General features: G+C 36.1%; 1 protein-coding gene across 2 annotated transcripts in view; it reads right to left on the minus strand.

The window, feature by feature from the left end:
• LOC106054506 (ras-GEF domain-containing family member 1B-like) overlaps positions 1 to 17,050 on the minus strand; it is a 116,040-nt gene that overhangs the window by 3,157 nt on the left and 95,833 nt on the right. For both annotated transcript variants that reach the window (XM_056018724.1, XM_056018725.1), the window contains exons 8-21: positions 15,391 to 15,504; positions 9,952 to 10,041; positions 7,743 to 7,820; positions 6,948 to 7,036; positions 6,621 to 6,762; positions 4,870 to 4,956; positions 4,623 to 4,688; positions 4,440 to 4,508; positions 4,116 to 4,214; positions 3,539 to 3,721; positions 2,706 to 2,801; positions 1,746 to 1,898; positions 1,403 to 1,469; positions 678 to 750 (exon numbers count right to left, since the gene is read on the minus strand). In XM_056018724.1, the coding sequence (XP_055874699.1) occupies positions 678 to 750; positions 1,403 to 1,469; positions 1,746 to 1,898; positions 2,706 to 2,801; positions 3,539 to 3,721; positions 4,116 to 4,214; positions 4,440 to 4,508; positions 4,623 to 4,688; positions 4,870 to 4,956; positions 6,621 to 6,762; positions 6,948 to 7,036; positions 7,743 to 7,820; positions 9,952 to 10,041; positions 15,391 to 15,504 (1,406 nt within the window). The remainder of the gene's footprint in view (positions 1 to 677; positions 751 to 1,402; positions 1,470 to 1,745; positions 1,899 to 2,705; positions 2,802 to 3,538; positions 3,722 to 4,115; positions 4,215 to 4,439; positions 4,509 to 4,622; positions 4,689 to 4,869; positions 4,957 to 6,620; positions 6,763 to 6,947; positions 7,037 to 7,742; positions 7,821 to 9,951; positions 10,042 to 15,390; positions 15,505 to 17,050) is intronic.

Below are 17,050 nucleotides of genomic sequence, written 5' to 3' on the forward strand. Positions count from 1 at the left end.
TACTTGAGTAAAGTAATGCACTAAAAGATGTAGCAATCTTTAAAAAAAAAAGATTTTCCCTGTAAAAAAAGTAGTATGTGGTTCAGAGAAAAAGTCTTCAAGTAAGCAAACTTTTTCTATAGTTAAAAATACTGCTTTGATGAGGCAGATATTGAGAAGAAATCAGGATGTGCTAATAAGAATATTGTATTTTTTACGAGTGGAAATTTTAGGACATTTTCTGTCTACTGATAGGTGCATGGTGGTCAAGTAGTTAAGCCCTTGGCTTCCAAACTATGGGGCCTCAAGTTTGAATCTCAGTAAAGACTGGGATTTTAAAACTTCTGGATTTTCTGATTTTCTTGAGTCCACCCAACTTAAATGAGTACCCGAAATACATTGGAAAGTAAAAGTGGTTGGTCGTTGTGTTGGCCACATGACACCCTCGTTAACCACCAGCAATAGAAGTTTTAGAATATCTCCCCCCGTAGATTTCAAGGTCTGAAAGGGGTACTCTACCTAATTGGTAAGTGAAATGGTTAGGTTAACTCTCCTTTTGTTTGGTTTTTTACACCAATCATCATCATCAAACTACAGTTGAGTGGGGGCCTGAGAGGCTGAAATGTTTTACAGCAATCTTCTTTTTTGAAGTAACGTTTGTATCATATAAGATAAGAAGATAACGAGAATCGACTTACTTAATCTGCTTATATCTTTCTCTGTCGTAACTAGTCTCGGCAGTCTCACACTCATAGGAGGCCAATGACAACACTGTGGAGAAATGAACAATTAGATTTTCAACCTAACTTTGTTTTAAAGATAAGATAATTTGATTAATCCAAACATAAGGAAATTCAGTATGAGTACGACTGTCCACGTCAGCGTAATTACTATAACAATAACAATATAGATGCGAATACAAAGAACTAAGAAAAATTTATATAGCATTTAAACAATCCTCCTTGGTTTATGACACCCAGAAACTTTTCTAGCTCCATCAGATATAGTAGCTCCATGGTATAGAATGAATTGATTTGGCCAAATCCTTTAATTAAATTATTTGGTATTTAGAATTGGTTTTTCACTTGGCAAACATGGAGGAGATTGGAAGATCAAGAAGTGAAGACGGCAGGATGGACAACACAAGGAAATCGCCTAGTATCCAGTCTGATGGGGAAGTGCTGCTGTGGCCCTAAGCTCCACTGAGAGTCCAAAGAAATAAGGAAGGACTTGGCGAATAACCATACTTTAAAAAAAACACCCATCTCACCTCAGCACTTCCTCATTTTAAATTTATTTTTAATCTCGGATGTCTTGTTTTACCGAAATTCCACGGCTTTCATAAACTCATTAATAATTAACAATTAGCCAGAGAGCTATGGTAAACATTTCTTTCTTTGAATACAAATACAAATTGACTTACTAGTTTCCTTGTATATTGGTGTAGTCAACAAATAGTTGATCAGAACCTTGTTGCGTTCAAATGGACACTGAAATCAGAAAGACATTTCATTGAGCATTTTTCTTTTATAGGGAAATATAAATGAAGCTAGTGACATTGAATTCTTATTGAATTATTTAAGTATGAGAAGGCTTTTACTCTCATTGTTAACAGGAGTTTATGCCCTTTGAAGAAAAAAAAAAAAAAGATGATTTTTTGTTTCATTTTTATACAAAACTTTCTTTCTTGTGACATCAAAAGCTAAATGTAGGTAAACATTTATTGAGTGCAGACTTGCAGGTGAGAAAATGAAAGGGAGCCCTACCTCCACCTGCTGCCATGAGATCAGATCAGAGATCTGTTTGGCCATCTGCCAGCACTTCTGGAAATTCACAGAGCCGTCCTCTTGGCGACTAGAACAACCCTCATTCAGGAAATAAAGATCCTTGACAAACAGACTAAAGAATGGAATCACAATCTGAAACCAGAAAAAAAATAATTAAACATTAATTTTAATTTTTTCATTAAAAAAAAAAAAAAGTAGCACATTTAAGTCATTGTGGATAATGTACCAGGTATTACTTTTTTTTTTTTATTTCTTTTATTGATACACACTTTCATCATAGTAGTAGTAAAAAAAATTTAACTAATTTATTTGACAACTTTTAATTCTCCTATCGAGCTGAAATTTTGCACATAAACTCATTCTGTGTGGCAACACATTTTTATACCTGAGTCCAGTCACTAGGTTAAAGAAAACTTGGACAAAAGTCAACAGGGACAAATTACAAATTTTATAGGTGACCTTTTTTTTAAAGCTTTGAGCATGAAAACTTATGTTGAGCTAATTAAACTTTTTTTTTATTAAATGCTAAAGAATGCCTACAGTGTTCCATTTAGGGAACTGAGGGGAACTAACAATCATAATGTAATTTTCTTATTACTGTGTATTAGTAATATCCATTTTGCATATGGCCGCCCCCATCCAACGGTAACACAGGCTGATCAAAAAGTAGAAATTGATTTTAAAAACTAATTTTACTCTATTATTTCTAATTTGTAAATGGATGGTCACATATTACAGCCAGACTTAAAGGACTAATTAATCAGCTCAATTGGAAAGCACAATCTTTTCAAAGCTTTTTTTAAAATCCAGCCAAGATAAACTTTAACTAAGATATGACTAATAAATTTAATTTCAAGAAAAACAATGAAGTTCTAAAGTTAAGTTCAGATGAGACCAAGCTTTAATTGGTACATAAACAAAAGGTCTACCGGTACTGACCTTCTCTCTTTCTTCTGCTGCTCCCTCAGATCTCCACATGGCTGCCTTCAGACACGACCTGTAACTGCCAAAGTTGTTGCTTGGGTCCATCTGGTGCTAAAAAAAAATAAATTTAAATAGCATTAACATAAAGATGACTGAGACATTCTTTTTGAAAACTGCTTTCTTTTTTTTTTCTTCTAAATCTTAACTTTCTAGCATATTTTATTTTCTAATTTTGCAGCTTTTTTTTTTTTAAATTTAAGTTTTCATGTAGGCCCTAAATACCACTAACATAAGGACAATTAAGACTCCTTTTTGAAAAATGCTTTTTTTTTCTTAATTTTCTATAATTTTTTTTTTTTATTTTCTTAATTTTCAAGTATTTTTTTTATTTTATTTTCTTAATCTTAATTTTCTAGCATTATTATTTTTTTTTTTTCTTAATCTTAATTTTCTAGCACTATTATTGTTTTTTTTTCTTAATCTTAATTTTCTAGCATTATTATTTTTTTTTTTTCTTAATCTTAATTTTCTAGCATTATTATTATTTTCTTTTCTTAATCTTAATTTTCTAGCATTATTATTATTTTTTTTTCTTAATCTTAATTTTCTAGCATTATTATTATTTTCTTTTCTTAATCTTAATTTTCTAGCATTATTATTATTTTTTTCTTAATCTTAATTTTCTAGCATTATTTTTTTTTTTAATTTTCTTAACCTTAATTTTCTAGCATTATTTTTTTCTCTTATTTTGTAGCACTTTTGTTTTTACGCACAAATTGTAAGACAACACGGACAATAAAGATTATTATTATTATTATTTTAAAAAATTGTTTATTATTAAAGCTCACCTCTAAAATTTTTAATTTGTCTCTGTTGACTTTGGCCCAAGTTTTCTTTAACCTGGTGACTGGACTCAAGTTCATGCCAGCAATGATTGCCATCAACGAGTTGAAGTTGCCAATGTTGATACACTCTTTAGCAACATCTATGAAATACTCCACCATTTTGATTCTGTTTTTCTTTTTTATTTGCTGAAATACAATTTGAAGGAAAAAAAAAATTTAAATATCTGCATAAATTATTCATAATGAAAGGGGGAATAGATGTGGTCTACTAACAGGGGGACTATGTGTGTAAACAAAGAATGCTTGAAAATCATAACAATTAGCAAGCCAAATGCAATTCTGTATGCAGAATTCTTATCTTATCTTATATAATACAGACGTTACTTCAAAAAAGAAGATGATTACGTCCTTCGCGTCATGCATTCAGTCATGCATATTAAACAATGACTTAAACTCTGCCAAGTCACTGGTTTTCCTGGCTAGCTCAGGCAACCCATTCCATGCTCTGATAGCACTAGGGAAGAAGGAGTATTTGTACAAATTTGTCCTAGCATATGGGACGAGTCATAAAAACACTCACTGAGGTTATCTCTGAGGCCACAAGGTAACTTAATCTGTTGAACCATTGAACATATGATTCCAAGTTGTGTGTGATTTTCATGTCTTGAATGTTGAGCATCTGAGAAAATAAAAATGGACATTGTTTTTCCCTAGCTCATGACAAAACAAAAATAGAAGTTTTCTAAAACTCAACAAGAAATTAGCAAAACTGATTAACCAAAAAGACTTTTTTATCTCTATAACTTTTATCTCTATAACTTTTATATCTCTATAACTTTTATCTCTATAACTTTTATATCTCTATAACTTTTATCTCTATAACTTTTATATCTCTATAACTTACTTCTGATTGTAATCTTTCTTTTGTAAATGCCTGGACGAACTCTTCAGGGCCAATCATACTTAATCTCTCCTGAAAAAAAAAAAAGAATTATAATAATATATAACCTACAAATCCAATGCTAATGGATTTTTTTTTCATGCGAACTTTGTTGTAATTAGTTTTGAATTAGAAATAGGAACTTACCAATTCGATGTGTGTCAACTGTTGGGCCAGGACAAGGGGGCTGGGGCATAACTCCATAATGTCTGTCTGTAAAATACAACAAAAAGTTTGTAAGAAAAACATTTTGTTTAAGTCAGAGCTGTTTACTAATGGGTGAAATAACTACACTCTTTAGGAGGAGGTCAGTGGATGATGTCAATGGATGAGTTCAATGGATGCTGCCAATGGATGATGCAAATAGTGAGGTCAATGGTGTCAGAATACTTACTGAGGCTACAAGTTGTGTTTGTGCTTTCTGTCTTTCTTCTGTTTCAATTCTGTTTAAACTTTCTTCATAGCTTTTTAAGTTTGTCAACTGTAAAGATATTTTAAAAAATAAATGAATTATGGGAAGTTATATGTCTACATTATATGTGTCAAACATTGTTTTTAAATTAACTCATGCTATCGAAGGATTAAGTCTCTTTAGCTCTTATTACATCATCATAATTAGGTTTATCATGAGTTGAGTTGAGTCCTTAATGCATTATTACAATTTTATCATAACAGACTCCTGAGGTTTGAATAAGATCAGTATCTCAAAACGATAAGTCAACACGGTCTTCCTGGACTGATATTTACTGTAGCTATCCCCATCTTAATTCTTTGTCCATGTATTTTAAACAAAAACTGAATAAGTTAAACTTATTATGAGAACAGTGTCTGATAACTGATTGCACGACTTCATAGAAGTGAACCCAATGAAAAAGCCTTAACTACTTTACACTTCTACTACTAGCTAGTACAGTACAATCGATTAATTTAATCAAATAATGTGAGACTAGATATATACTGGATAAGATTTGGCAGGGAGTGGGGGGGATGTCACCACATCAGCGCATATGAACAGTTGCAATAAAATGACTAGCATTCCAAGAAAAATTTTAAAAGTAACATTTGAATTAATTTTAAATGGAATAAAACAGTCACATATGTTCCCAGATTTAACCAACTGTCAAAAGGCTCTAGATCTAGGTTGTTTAACTCATAAAAATGTATACCACAAACAAAGCAAGAATGTAAATATCAACTTCTAATTGAAACCTCATGAAGCAATAAGTCTCACACCAGGGGAGATAATCATCCATAGCTTGAGCTAGGGGTTAAAGCTATGTCAGCCTCCAATAAACCCAGAGCTGTGTCAGTGTACAAGCCCAGTTCACCTACATTTCCCAAGTAACGTCAAGGGACTTTTAAGAACTAATTGAAATAAAACTTTGAATTAAGAAGACAGTAAATCTGCCTGCCAGGTAAGCACTTAAGAGATTAAACAAAATTCACAAACTCTGGGCTATTTTTTTTTGTCTCTAGACAAATTAAATGTAAAAGCTTTGGGCTACTTTTTCTCCCCTTGAAATAAACTTTCAGTTCCTTATGTATTTTTTCTTTAACAGTCTAACAGAACATGACTTTTAAGAAATATTATCTTTAAAGACATTTTTACTTTTAAATAAGGAAATAGGATGATTTGAATTAAAAGCAAAAAAAAAAAAAGAACAAATGTTTAGGGACCAATCTATCTACTCTTTAAACAAAAAAAAAAATAGCAACAGGATTATGCCAGAAATGATCAGGAGTACTTCACCCTTGCCAAACTGGCAAGGTAAAAGGTTAACAAGACAAACACATTGCCAGATAAGAGTAATTGCAGGGAGTGATAAAGTTAATTGTCAATTAATTAGTACTAGGCAAACAAATGGGAGAACACACCCAGTCAACAGTTCCTGCATTCAGCCAACCCCTCCCTCTCTTCACTCATTTCAATAAATGTATGCTAAATCTACATGGGATCTATATGTTTAAATTGTAATTTAATTTCTTAATAGCTTTGTGCTACAGTTTTAATTTTTGGGGCGGGGGGAATAAGAGAACTGAATTACATTTACTATCAGAAGTTGTTCAAGAAAAAAATCCAGCCAAACACAGCAATTTAGTTTGAACGTCAGAATACGTGAAAAAAGAGTTGAGGAGTTGTCTTACCTTGGTAACTAGGTTATAGCTCAAATTGTTGATTTCTTTCCTTAAGTCCGGGTAAATGGCGATGACTCGCTGAGTGATGTCCCTTAGCTGTTTCATCATTCTCTCATCACGGAAGTCATAAGGGAACGTCTCTGTCCATTCACTGAAGGTCAAGGAATTATGGGAAAACTCGAATTAAAAATTATCCAATAAAAAACTAAATTTTGTAGAGTTTCAAAATATAGCTGAATAATGGGTATTTTTATTTTCTGGGTTTTTTTTTGTTGTTGTTACTGTTGTACATGGGTAGATCTAGACATAGCGTCCAAGTTAAGTCAGACGTCATACCTGAGCAAGTTGACAATGTGTGGCCCAAATTTGCCCAGTTTGACTTTGTCAACATTGTCATGGGTGAGATTCTGTTGCAAAACACAGAGCTGTGGCAAGGGAAAAGAAAAGAAACAAAACTATAACAATTATAAACCAAACCAAATTCACATTTTTATAAATAGATCTATAGTTAATAATTATTACAGCGTTCTTGAAGCTCAACACAATAGCAAGCTAACGATTTTATAGTAACAATTTGTTTGGTATTTATTTTGTTGTTGTTTTTTTTTAAGAAGGAAAAAAAAAGGGGGGGGGGGGTGGAGAGATGGTCGGGGGGGGGGGGGGGGTTGAGTAAAAGAGCCTTGTTTACTTAACAATTACAATCTAGTTAAAAATTAGGTCGAAGTCTTTAGGTCGACATGGGAGGTTAGTGGCAATCAGCCAACATTTAGCAGGGGAGACAATCTCATCATCAAGCACTTTTAGAGTTAAACATTTCTGTATAAAACATGTATTGTTGACATAGAACTCAGTAGGCCCCTCTAGGGTATCGCTAGGCGATGTTAAATGTTAAGAATGGATAAAACTTATGGCTTAAAAGTCAGTCAATTTCAGGCTGTCATTCTGCTGACATTTTTGTAAGAAGCGAATGACCTTGGAATTTATGTAAAAATGTAACCAACCTTCAATGTCACTGACTTCATTTTTTAAAGCTATTTTTAGATACTGTCAGGATGGTATTGTGTTATGCAAGAAGCCCCCCCCCCCCAAAAAAAAAGGTCGGCGGGAAAAAAAAAAGTTATTTCCCCTTACCTTCAATACTTCTGCTAAGAGGTCATGAGGTCGAATGAACAGACGTGAACTCAACAAGAAGGCAAATGTATAGGTGCGCTGAAAGGAACAAGGTAACAATTACATCATTGATGCAACATTAACTTGTCATTGCATCATTTACGCAACATTATCTTGTCATTACCTTCATTTAAACAAAATTATACCGCCATTACATTATTTATTTCATTATTACATTATTGACTCAGCATTATCTTGCAATTAAATCATGTACGCTAATTTAAATATACTCTTGTTTGTGTATGAGGAACAATACCAACCTCTTGAGAACCTCTATATAAAAAGCGTATACATTAACTCGCGTTCATTTTTTTTTTAAATTTGAATTGAGAATTACTCCCCTTTGCTTGTGGCAATAAGAAAATGTAAAATTATTCAAGATTGAACTCTTGACAAGTTATTTCCCTTATTCTGGACAGTACGTGTGAATACATTCAGAAGATATAATGTGCTATACATTTATTCAAAATAATGCGATTAAAAAAAAATGTATCCCAGTCAGCGAGAGATGGAGACGCGGGAAGGGTGGCCGCAGACGACAAACGAAATGTAGGCCGATCTGAAAGAAGACCACACAAGTTTAGAGCTAAATCAGTTTTCTTATTAAAGGAAGCTCTAAAAATAAAGGGTTTTGTCCTCCGCTGGTTGAACTGGGGCACCCTCCCCTCTCCATTTCGAGCGTTCCTCTACCCAAACCTCAAATTTGAACGTCTGCGTGTACGCCCGTCCTTCACCTTTAACAAGACACCCACTTCAAGTCTGAGGGCCGACAGCCATTTTACCGAGACGAAAATAAACAATGGGAATGACGTAAAACTGATTAGTGTTGCTTTTTTTTTTATATATATAGTAAATATTTACGACATTGGGGATTTCAATTAATTTCATATTTATTGAAATATCTATAAGGAAAAAAAATCGAGCATCGCAATACTTTTTTTTTTTTTGGGTTGCTTTTAGTTTACTTATATTTAAATTGTCTGTTGTTTTTTTTTGTACCTTTTCAGATTCGAGGCACATTATCGAGCTTCTAATACTGTCTAAATCTTAAACAAACATCATCAATGTCTCGATTTTTTTTTAACATCTGGCAAACAAAGTCTCCCCCACCCCCCGCTCTCTCTCTATCTCTCATTCCTCTCTATAAAAGTTTAAACAGTGGGATGAGGATTTAAATATTGACCTTGCTCCTGGGTTTACAGTTTGCGAAAGACTGTTGCTATTCCTAGACCACGTGTGAACACATGTAGGTCGCGGTCAAGCGTGTTGAGACTTAAGATGTAATAGGCAGACTATTTACATCTGAGAGCCTGAGCTCTGGTTACAATTTATCATTGAAGATGACCAGAAGAATTTTTTTTATATCTGAACGCTCCAACATAAAAATGAGAACGTAAACAACTTTTGACAATTAGGACCAAGATTAGGAAGTAAGAAATATAAAAGTCAGAATAATGACATAAAATCGCTTAGCGCTGCTTTGAATATTATGCACCAGACATAAAGGCAAGATCAAAGCTAATTTATAATTGATTTACATATTCGGATCAATTGTGAAATAAGGAATGGAGAAAGATTGTCACAAGATCTTCTGTGGTGCCCCCAACGGTCCAAAAGACTAAAGGATATGTGAACGTGAAGTAAGGATGAAATCGACATCAAAATGATTCAAAGACAAGTCGACTTTATTTTTAAATTGTATACAGATTTGGTAGATCTATGTTGCTTTTCCCATGATGCCTTTTCCTCTGGTACTAGGATAGTGATATTATCTCATAGTTTTTTCCCCCCTTGATTTTAACAAAAACATTTGCGAGTCCCAACCGGCAACTCTTATGTCAATACTGAGATGGTGATCAAACGCCTAGCAAAACGAAGAATAACAAAAGTTTTCACTTGTCTTGGCGAGAAAATCAGCCCCTCGACGAACGTAGAACAGATAAGACGCCAATGTTCGTCTTTACCATCGTTCTATGAGGACAAGAAGCAGCCTTGTGTCTTGAGAGTTTAAAACTGGGGGATTGGTGTTTCTGATGAACACTCTCTCTTTCCCTCCCTCTCTCTATCTTTCTCTCCCTCTCTCTCTCTTACATATAACAGTGACACTAAGATCAATTTTGGTATACACATTATTTTAAAGTTATATTGCCAGATTGTATGTAGTACTTACATCAGGATAGTAATCCGATGTGGGTACCAGGTGTTGTATCAGGGCCTCCAGGGGTCCAGAGTGCAAATTGCCGTTCTCAAATATCAGGGCCTGAAAAGATGAAACAAGACTAAAGATAAAGACAGGAAATCATACTAAAGAATTATCTGTTTGTTTGTTGTTGTTTTTTTTATACATGTTTCGAGCGCTTTGTTTTTTGTTTTCTTTTCAGATTTAAAGAATATTAGATCCCAGCCCAAAACCTCCCGCAGGACGGCGAAGGATGAGTGCGTTCAGGTTCGAACCCGAGACCATCGAGACAGACAGGGCGCATATCACACGACCATGCAACCATCCGTAAGCTTTATATATATATATATATATATATATATATATATATATATATATATATATATATATATATATATATATATATATATATATATATATATCCATAGATATTTTGGAACAGATTGTCTCGTTTCTTTGAGAACCATTCTAAAGTAGGCCCCTATGTAGATCTATACATGCTATTGTTGGGACTTGATAATGATGTAAACGGTGGATCTGATTTCCCATTTAGTTCAAATACAGAGGGCCTGTACTTTGATCTGCTGATGTGATAAACTGGAACATGCGAAAAGGCAATTAAGTGTATTTTAGCGACTATGCGGTATGCAATTAATTGATTCCACTATATGCCAAATTGCCAATGCAATGAAAGATGTGTAAGTGCTAACATCCGATTAGCAAAGCCTCTTTCTGACAGTAGGTCATCTAAAAATAGTAAGCAGTGAATACGAATAAGTTATCGGCATTCTATCTCTGCAGGTTTGACGTCATAGCAACGTGGGCATTGCCGCCACTCGGAAATATCGTCGAAGCAGCTACGATAAGGGTTAAACTCACTACACGTGTGTCAAATTATAACACTAGATTTATGCTTATTAAATTGTGTTATTTCAATAAAGACTTTTGTAATAAGCTTTTTTTTTCTCTTTCGCAAAATCATTTTTTAACCTATGTTATAATTTTATGTTAAATGATGTTGACACAAAAACAAGTGAAGGTTTTACAACATTCAAGGGAAGTTACATTGGTCCTTTCAAACAAGATCGATACCTAAAGTGGCAAATCTTTGTGCTGTCAATTAGTATGATTGGAACATAGACTCTGTTTAGTAAAGTCAGTCAAGATGACAACTTTGTACTTTCAATCTGTTAGTTGAATGATGCGTGGCTACAAACACAACCGGTGTCGCTAAAGTAAAAACGTCTCCTTAATTTAGGCCACTACGGATGGTAGAGGTGGTGTGTGTGTGAGAGTATGTGTGTGTGTGTGTGGTTCTGTAATATCCTAAGTCTTCCGCAATGACCTTAGGAATATCCTTGCCAAGTTTGATCAAGATTAAAAATACGGTGTTGATTCCCATAAGGAACAAACAAACAGGCATCTTTTATTTTAGATGCACCGGTATCTGTATAGAGTAGTTTTGTAAGCTGGATTTCATTCATATTCACAATATCTGTGAGCAATAAGTAATCACCCTTTAGGAAGACTTGCATCCAGTTAAAGCATATTTGTGTCTCACTAAATCTATGCAAATTAACCTCTTGCCGAAAACGAGGCACGCATAAAGCTGATTGTGCGAGATCGTATTATGATACTTGTATGATTCTTAGACGCTAAATAACATGTTTTTGATCAGATGGGTTCGATCAATCACGACACACACTGATTCGTGACGGGACACAAATATTTTCGCCATCGGACTTAATGAAAATGACATTGTCCGAGGTTGAGTTTCGGAGTAGCCGCCCTTTTGTTGAGGTGATGGAACGCTGTAGACTCGATCACGTGACCGGGGGGATGAACGTCCGCGGACAAAAGCATTCATCAAAACGAAAGAGTGTATCTATGGACGCTCGTCTTGGTGTTGGTTAAACATACAATGAAAACCTGAGAGGGCGGACACGGAGATGTCTTGGTTCATTCCAGCAGAACCGAAACCAGTCACATGACCGGACGGTTAAATCTGTTCCTTGTAGCACGCACTTAGTTTATAGAGAACTTTTTTCGTTCATGTCATGCGGTGGTTGAGTGGTTAAGCGCGTGGCTTCCGAACATGGGGTTAGGGATTCGAATCTGAGGGCGAATTCAGAGAATTACCTCAGAGATGGTAAACAAAGCCCTGTGCTGCCTGAGGGCGAATTCGAATCTCGGTGAAGACAAATATTTTGAATTTCGGGATTTTTAGGGCGCCCCTGAGTCCACCCAACTCTAATGGGTACCTGACTTTAATTGGGGAAAGTAAAGGTGGTTGGCCGTTATTTAACCGTTGGCCAAAAGAAACAGATGACCTTAACATCATCTGCCCCATAGATTGCAAGGTCTGAAAGGGGAGACTTTTTTTTTAGAGTTTCAAAACCTGCGAGTTCCCGAAGCACAGAAAATCTAAACAAATAGGACCTAAAAGACAACTATAGTCACATGATTTCTTGTGGCCTCCCCCACACTTTTACCAGTGACTCACACACTTGTAGACGGGATCCCTCTTTTTTCAAAATACATTTATTAAATGATATTAAAGAGCGTTACAATACAACTACAGAGTTCCTTCCCAGTGTGACCAAAAGAGCAAGTAATTCTTTTCTCAGCAATATACACCAACTGTTACATTTCTAAGAAAATCGTTAGACCCGTTTTGAGATCCGTGTCCAGGGTCCACCCACTCAGGGTCCACCCTCTACGAACGAGTGACTTCAATAGATGTATTGTAAACTTTTACCAGCAACACTTGCTAATGAAGCATGACTTTTGTGTGTCGGGAAATAGCGTGTTGATAAAACGTGGCCACGTAACAAGCATACCCGATTTATTAAATCAACCCAAAAGAAAGCAGTCCGTTGTTTATACATGTTACGTGGCCACAGACTGTGAGTATCTGAAAAACATTTCCCTAAGTAGGCCTATATAAACAAGGCACGCGCCTAGATGTCGCCACTGTATCTGCGATCTGTGGTCCATAGAATGTATCCCCCTGTATCTCTGCATCAACAACTCGCTGGAGACACTTCCGGAGGTGGCGGAATGCTGGGACGGGGCGTGATTCATATGTACAGCAGACTTCATCGGCGCCATGGTAGCCTTTTGCTATCTTTTTACGGCGCGGCGCAAACTGAATCAACCTACGGAATCTCAAATGACAAAATTTGTTAAGTATCCCTGACATCGACACTTGTGCATGGCGTCTGTAATTACAATTACAGTGTGTAAAAAATGTCCTTTACATTTTTTTTTTATTTTCAATTAATTGAGTCAACAGTTTATGGAGGTAGACTCTGAAAGGAAATACAATACTTTAGTTTTCTGGAAAGACACTAGTCTACAATTATAACAAACTTTTCAATAATTTTTTTTTGTTACTATCAGTTGGATCTGTAGAATTATTTGGATTTTTTTTTATTTAATTTTTTTTTTTTGTTTTTTTTTTTTGGGGGGGGGGGGTCTTTTTTTTTTCTTTTGGAAGAAATATTGCAGCATCGTAGTGCTGCTAAAATAAATAAAAATATTTCATCTATTTTCTTCTAAAATTTCAGTTACTGCTTATTAAGTTACTTGTGTGCATCAAGGATACTTCTGGTCTGGTCATTCCAAGGTTAGACGCGAGTGGGAGTCAGTTGCCGCCACACCTTAGTAACCGGAAACGAACTTTTAAAATTTAAAACTTTCAATTGGCTCATGGTTAAGGCGGCTCAAATCTAAATTTAGATTCAGCGTTCAGTGAGCTAAAAATAGAATTTAGTTTTTAGAACATTCTCGCCTCAGCCCAGTACTCCTAGAAGAAAAGGGAGAGAATTGCGTCATTGAAATATGACGTGATGATATGTAGGGAAAATAACAGAAACGTTAAATGGCGAGAAACGGGAACATCTTAAACTTTGCCAAAAGAGAGTGGAGCACGCCCCTTGGCGGGAAACTTGCGTGTGTGTGTGTGTGCGGCCTTGTGAGTGTCTCAAGTCAATTTTGTTTTGTAAGGTGAACAAGGGATAAGCTAAATGGGCGTCGCCTCAGACACAAGCAAGAAGATAAGCCAGCCAGAGCAAAGATAAACCTGTCGCCAGAATAGGATGGAACCCATTGGTGAAGTTTTGTTTAACTGTGGCGCCCCCTATATTGTACTTACGCTCTAGTATCAAAGGGAGGTAATTGAAGACAAGGGGAGATAATGGTGATTTTTTTTTTTATTATATAAACACAAGTAAATGATGATCTAGCGGCGACCTGTGGTTTTGGCGACAACAAATCCTCGGCCGTGTGGTCAGTTTTAAGTCAATGACCTCAGAGGTGGTAAACAAAGCCCTGTGCTGCCTATCCCGGGTCGGCGTGCAGTTTTTTTTTGGCGAAGTCCAAGTGAGCAGTTGTTCACACAGTTTAAAGTGGTGTGTTGCTGTGAAGTGGTGTAGCTAGTTGATGGACACCTCCATAGCCTAACCCCCCGCCCCTCCTCCCACTTGAATGTCCACCCTCAACTCTTTTTCGCTTAACTCTTATCTTTCTTGGACTTTCTCTTTGCGTTAAGTAACAGACACCGTACCCGCCCCTTCTTCGATTTGACTTAGGACACTGTTAGCCCTTGTGTGTGGGATGCATTGTATACTAGGATTGGTTTACAAGGTAATCTCTAGCCTAGGATTCCGTATCAAATTTGTGACTGCAGAGTTTTATTGATTCAGAGAAAGACAGAAAGAAAAGGGAAGGACAGAGAAAATGAAAGAAGGGAAGATAAAAGACAAACTTTAAGGGAAAAAAAAAACAAGAAAATATTTCTAAAAGAAGCTTAACAAAGGGGAAGAACTCCGCACTTACAACTATATCTTAATAATGTAGAAGTTATTTTCCTTATTTGATACCAAACAAAAATACGTAATTACCAATAATTAATCGAATAATTGGTTACTTTTGTTTTTATTCATCGACTCGTGTTTTGTTAGGTACAATAAACAGTTGTAATTGTGCAAAGTTTCAACGTAGTCCGAGAATAGGTGTGGGAGAAATAAATGGTACAATTATCTAATGAGATAAAAACCCTACATATTTAGTCATATCCGTGAATACTATCTATACCAGGGGTTCTCAACCTGTGGGTCGCGACCCCCTTAGTGGTCGATTGACGATTTAAAAGGGGTTGCCTAAGACCAGTGAAAAAATGAATTGTTTTGGTCCATTCTTCAATTGCTATGTGTGTGTGTGTGCGGGGGGGGGGGGTCGCGGTAGAGTGAATGATGTAAAAAGGGGTCGCCGAGCCTAAAAGGTTGAGAACCGCTGGGACTCTATACCAATGAATAGTTGTGTAAAGTTTCAGTTTGATCCGAGAATGGGTGCGGGAGAAATAATATTTACAAACTTTTTACCAGACAGACAGACAGACAAAGTTGATAAAAGCGTTGGCCTACTCACGTCTCGTTCACAATCTTTCTCCGTGTGGTTGTTGTTGTCTGTTCCCATGTAACCGGAGCCGGAGCCAAACATCTGAGCCAAACTCAACATCTGGGCTCCAATACTTTCACGATTCTGAATGAGGAAGAAAAGAAACAACACAATTTTGAGATTTATTAAAAAACACACCAGTCGACAATCAAAAAGTATGCACACCGTATTGGGAAATCCCGAAACAAAACAAAAAGCTGCACCTAATATAACATGAGTTATGTGCTTCTCGTAAGAACTTTTCCCACAGGTCTGCGTTTTGACTGCAACTTAAAAGGGGTGAAACTACATTTGATTTCAGAGAGTTGTGCACCTTGATGCCATAGCGTTTGACACAAAGGACGGTATATGTATGCTTTCAATCAATGCAACGTACCGGGGTTCTGGGAGAGTTAAAAAAAAACAAAAAAACAGTGGGCGTTTCCAAAGAGAGGCCTGGCAGAAGTGAGAGGGCGCTAGCAGCCGATACAAAGACGAAAATCGATCAAATTGTTTCCTCAAACGGACACATGTAGCCCAGTTAATAATATATGGGTTATTATAGTACCGCGAACCGGGCTCAGTGCTAATTGTATACCTCTATTGTTCTCCAGCTCAAGTAGGGGAGGGGTGGGTCTTGTTTTCCAGGGGGGGGGGGAGGTGGGTGCGAAGGCGTGGTGGGGAAAGGGGGTTGACACGAAGAAAGCAGTGAGTCACATGACTAGCAGACAACACACACGCATGCGCACTAAAGGTAAACATGGTTCCAGACGTCAACTGACTCATCTACTTTATAGATTCTGATCGAGAGTGTACTAACAAAGAAGCACCAAATGATGCCACGCCAAAGAAGAAGATGGCTCCAGAACTACAAGAGAAGACAATTTATTGCATTTACAAGTGGCAATTTTCACGATAAATTAAAAAACACAGTGATCTCCCATTTGTCTTCACTCCGGTTTACATTTTTTAAAACAATAAAATACAGTTACATATATAAAGAAGGGACGAAGATATGAAGAAATGTGGATGCCATGTAAGGAAACCTTTATAAGAAAAAAAAAAGGAAGAATGGAAGAGATGTTGAATAAATAGACTAACTATACAATATATGACATTTGTATTTTAAAAACAAACCCTATTGCCCCCACTATATAATATAAATTAGTTTGTGCTAGAATAGGTTTCATGAATATGATTTGAAAATACAAAAAAAAAAAAAAGGGCAAAAAAAAATACCGAAAACGTTTTAAAACACAGAGCTCATCGACATTTCTTATATTCTGTACAACGGATACGCCAAAAAGAAAGCTAGATATTTTTAGTTATCCGCCTTAGTTTCAAATCTCCAAAAGTGCTCAGATGCGTGCGTTTATATATATACCGACTGCCAACTACTACGGGGGCTCATAATAAGTGAGGCGAATGGTTGGATTCAATAATAGCAGGTGAATGAAGAGATGACTCTTAGATTCGAGCCTCTTTATTGCATCGCATTTAAAAAAAAGGAGATTTTAATCAGCCGAGGAAACGTGTAATCGTTGTCATTCTAGTCGAACTGAGATACGCCATTGTAATGTCCCGTCCGCCACTGTATCACTTCGTCCGCCATTGTGCCACTTAGTACGCTATGGTACCAATCTCGACCAGC

The sequence above is a fragment of the Biomphalaria glabrata genome, chromosome 2 (assembly GCF_947242115.1).
Source record: "Biomphalaria glabrata chromosome 2, xgBioGlab47.1, whole genome shotgun sequence".
Taxonomy (NCBI): domain Eukaryota; kingdom Metazoa; phylum Mollusca; class Gastropoda; family Planorbidae; genus Biomphalaria; species Biomphalaria glabrata.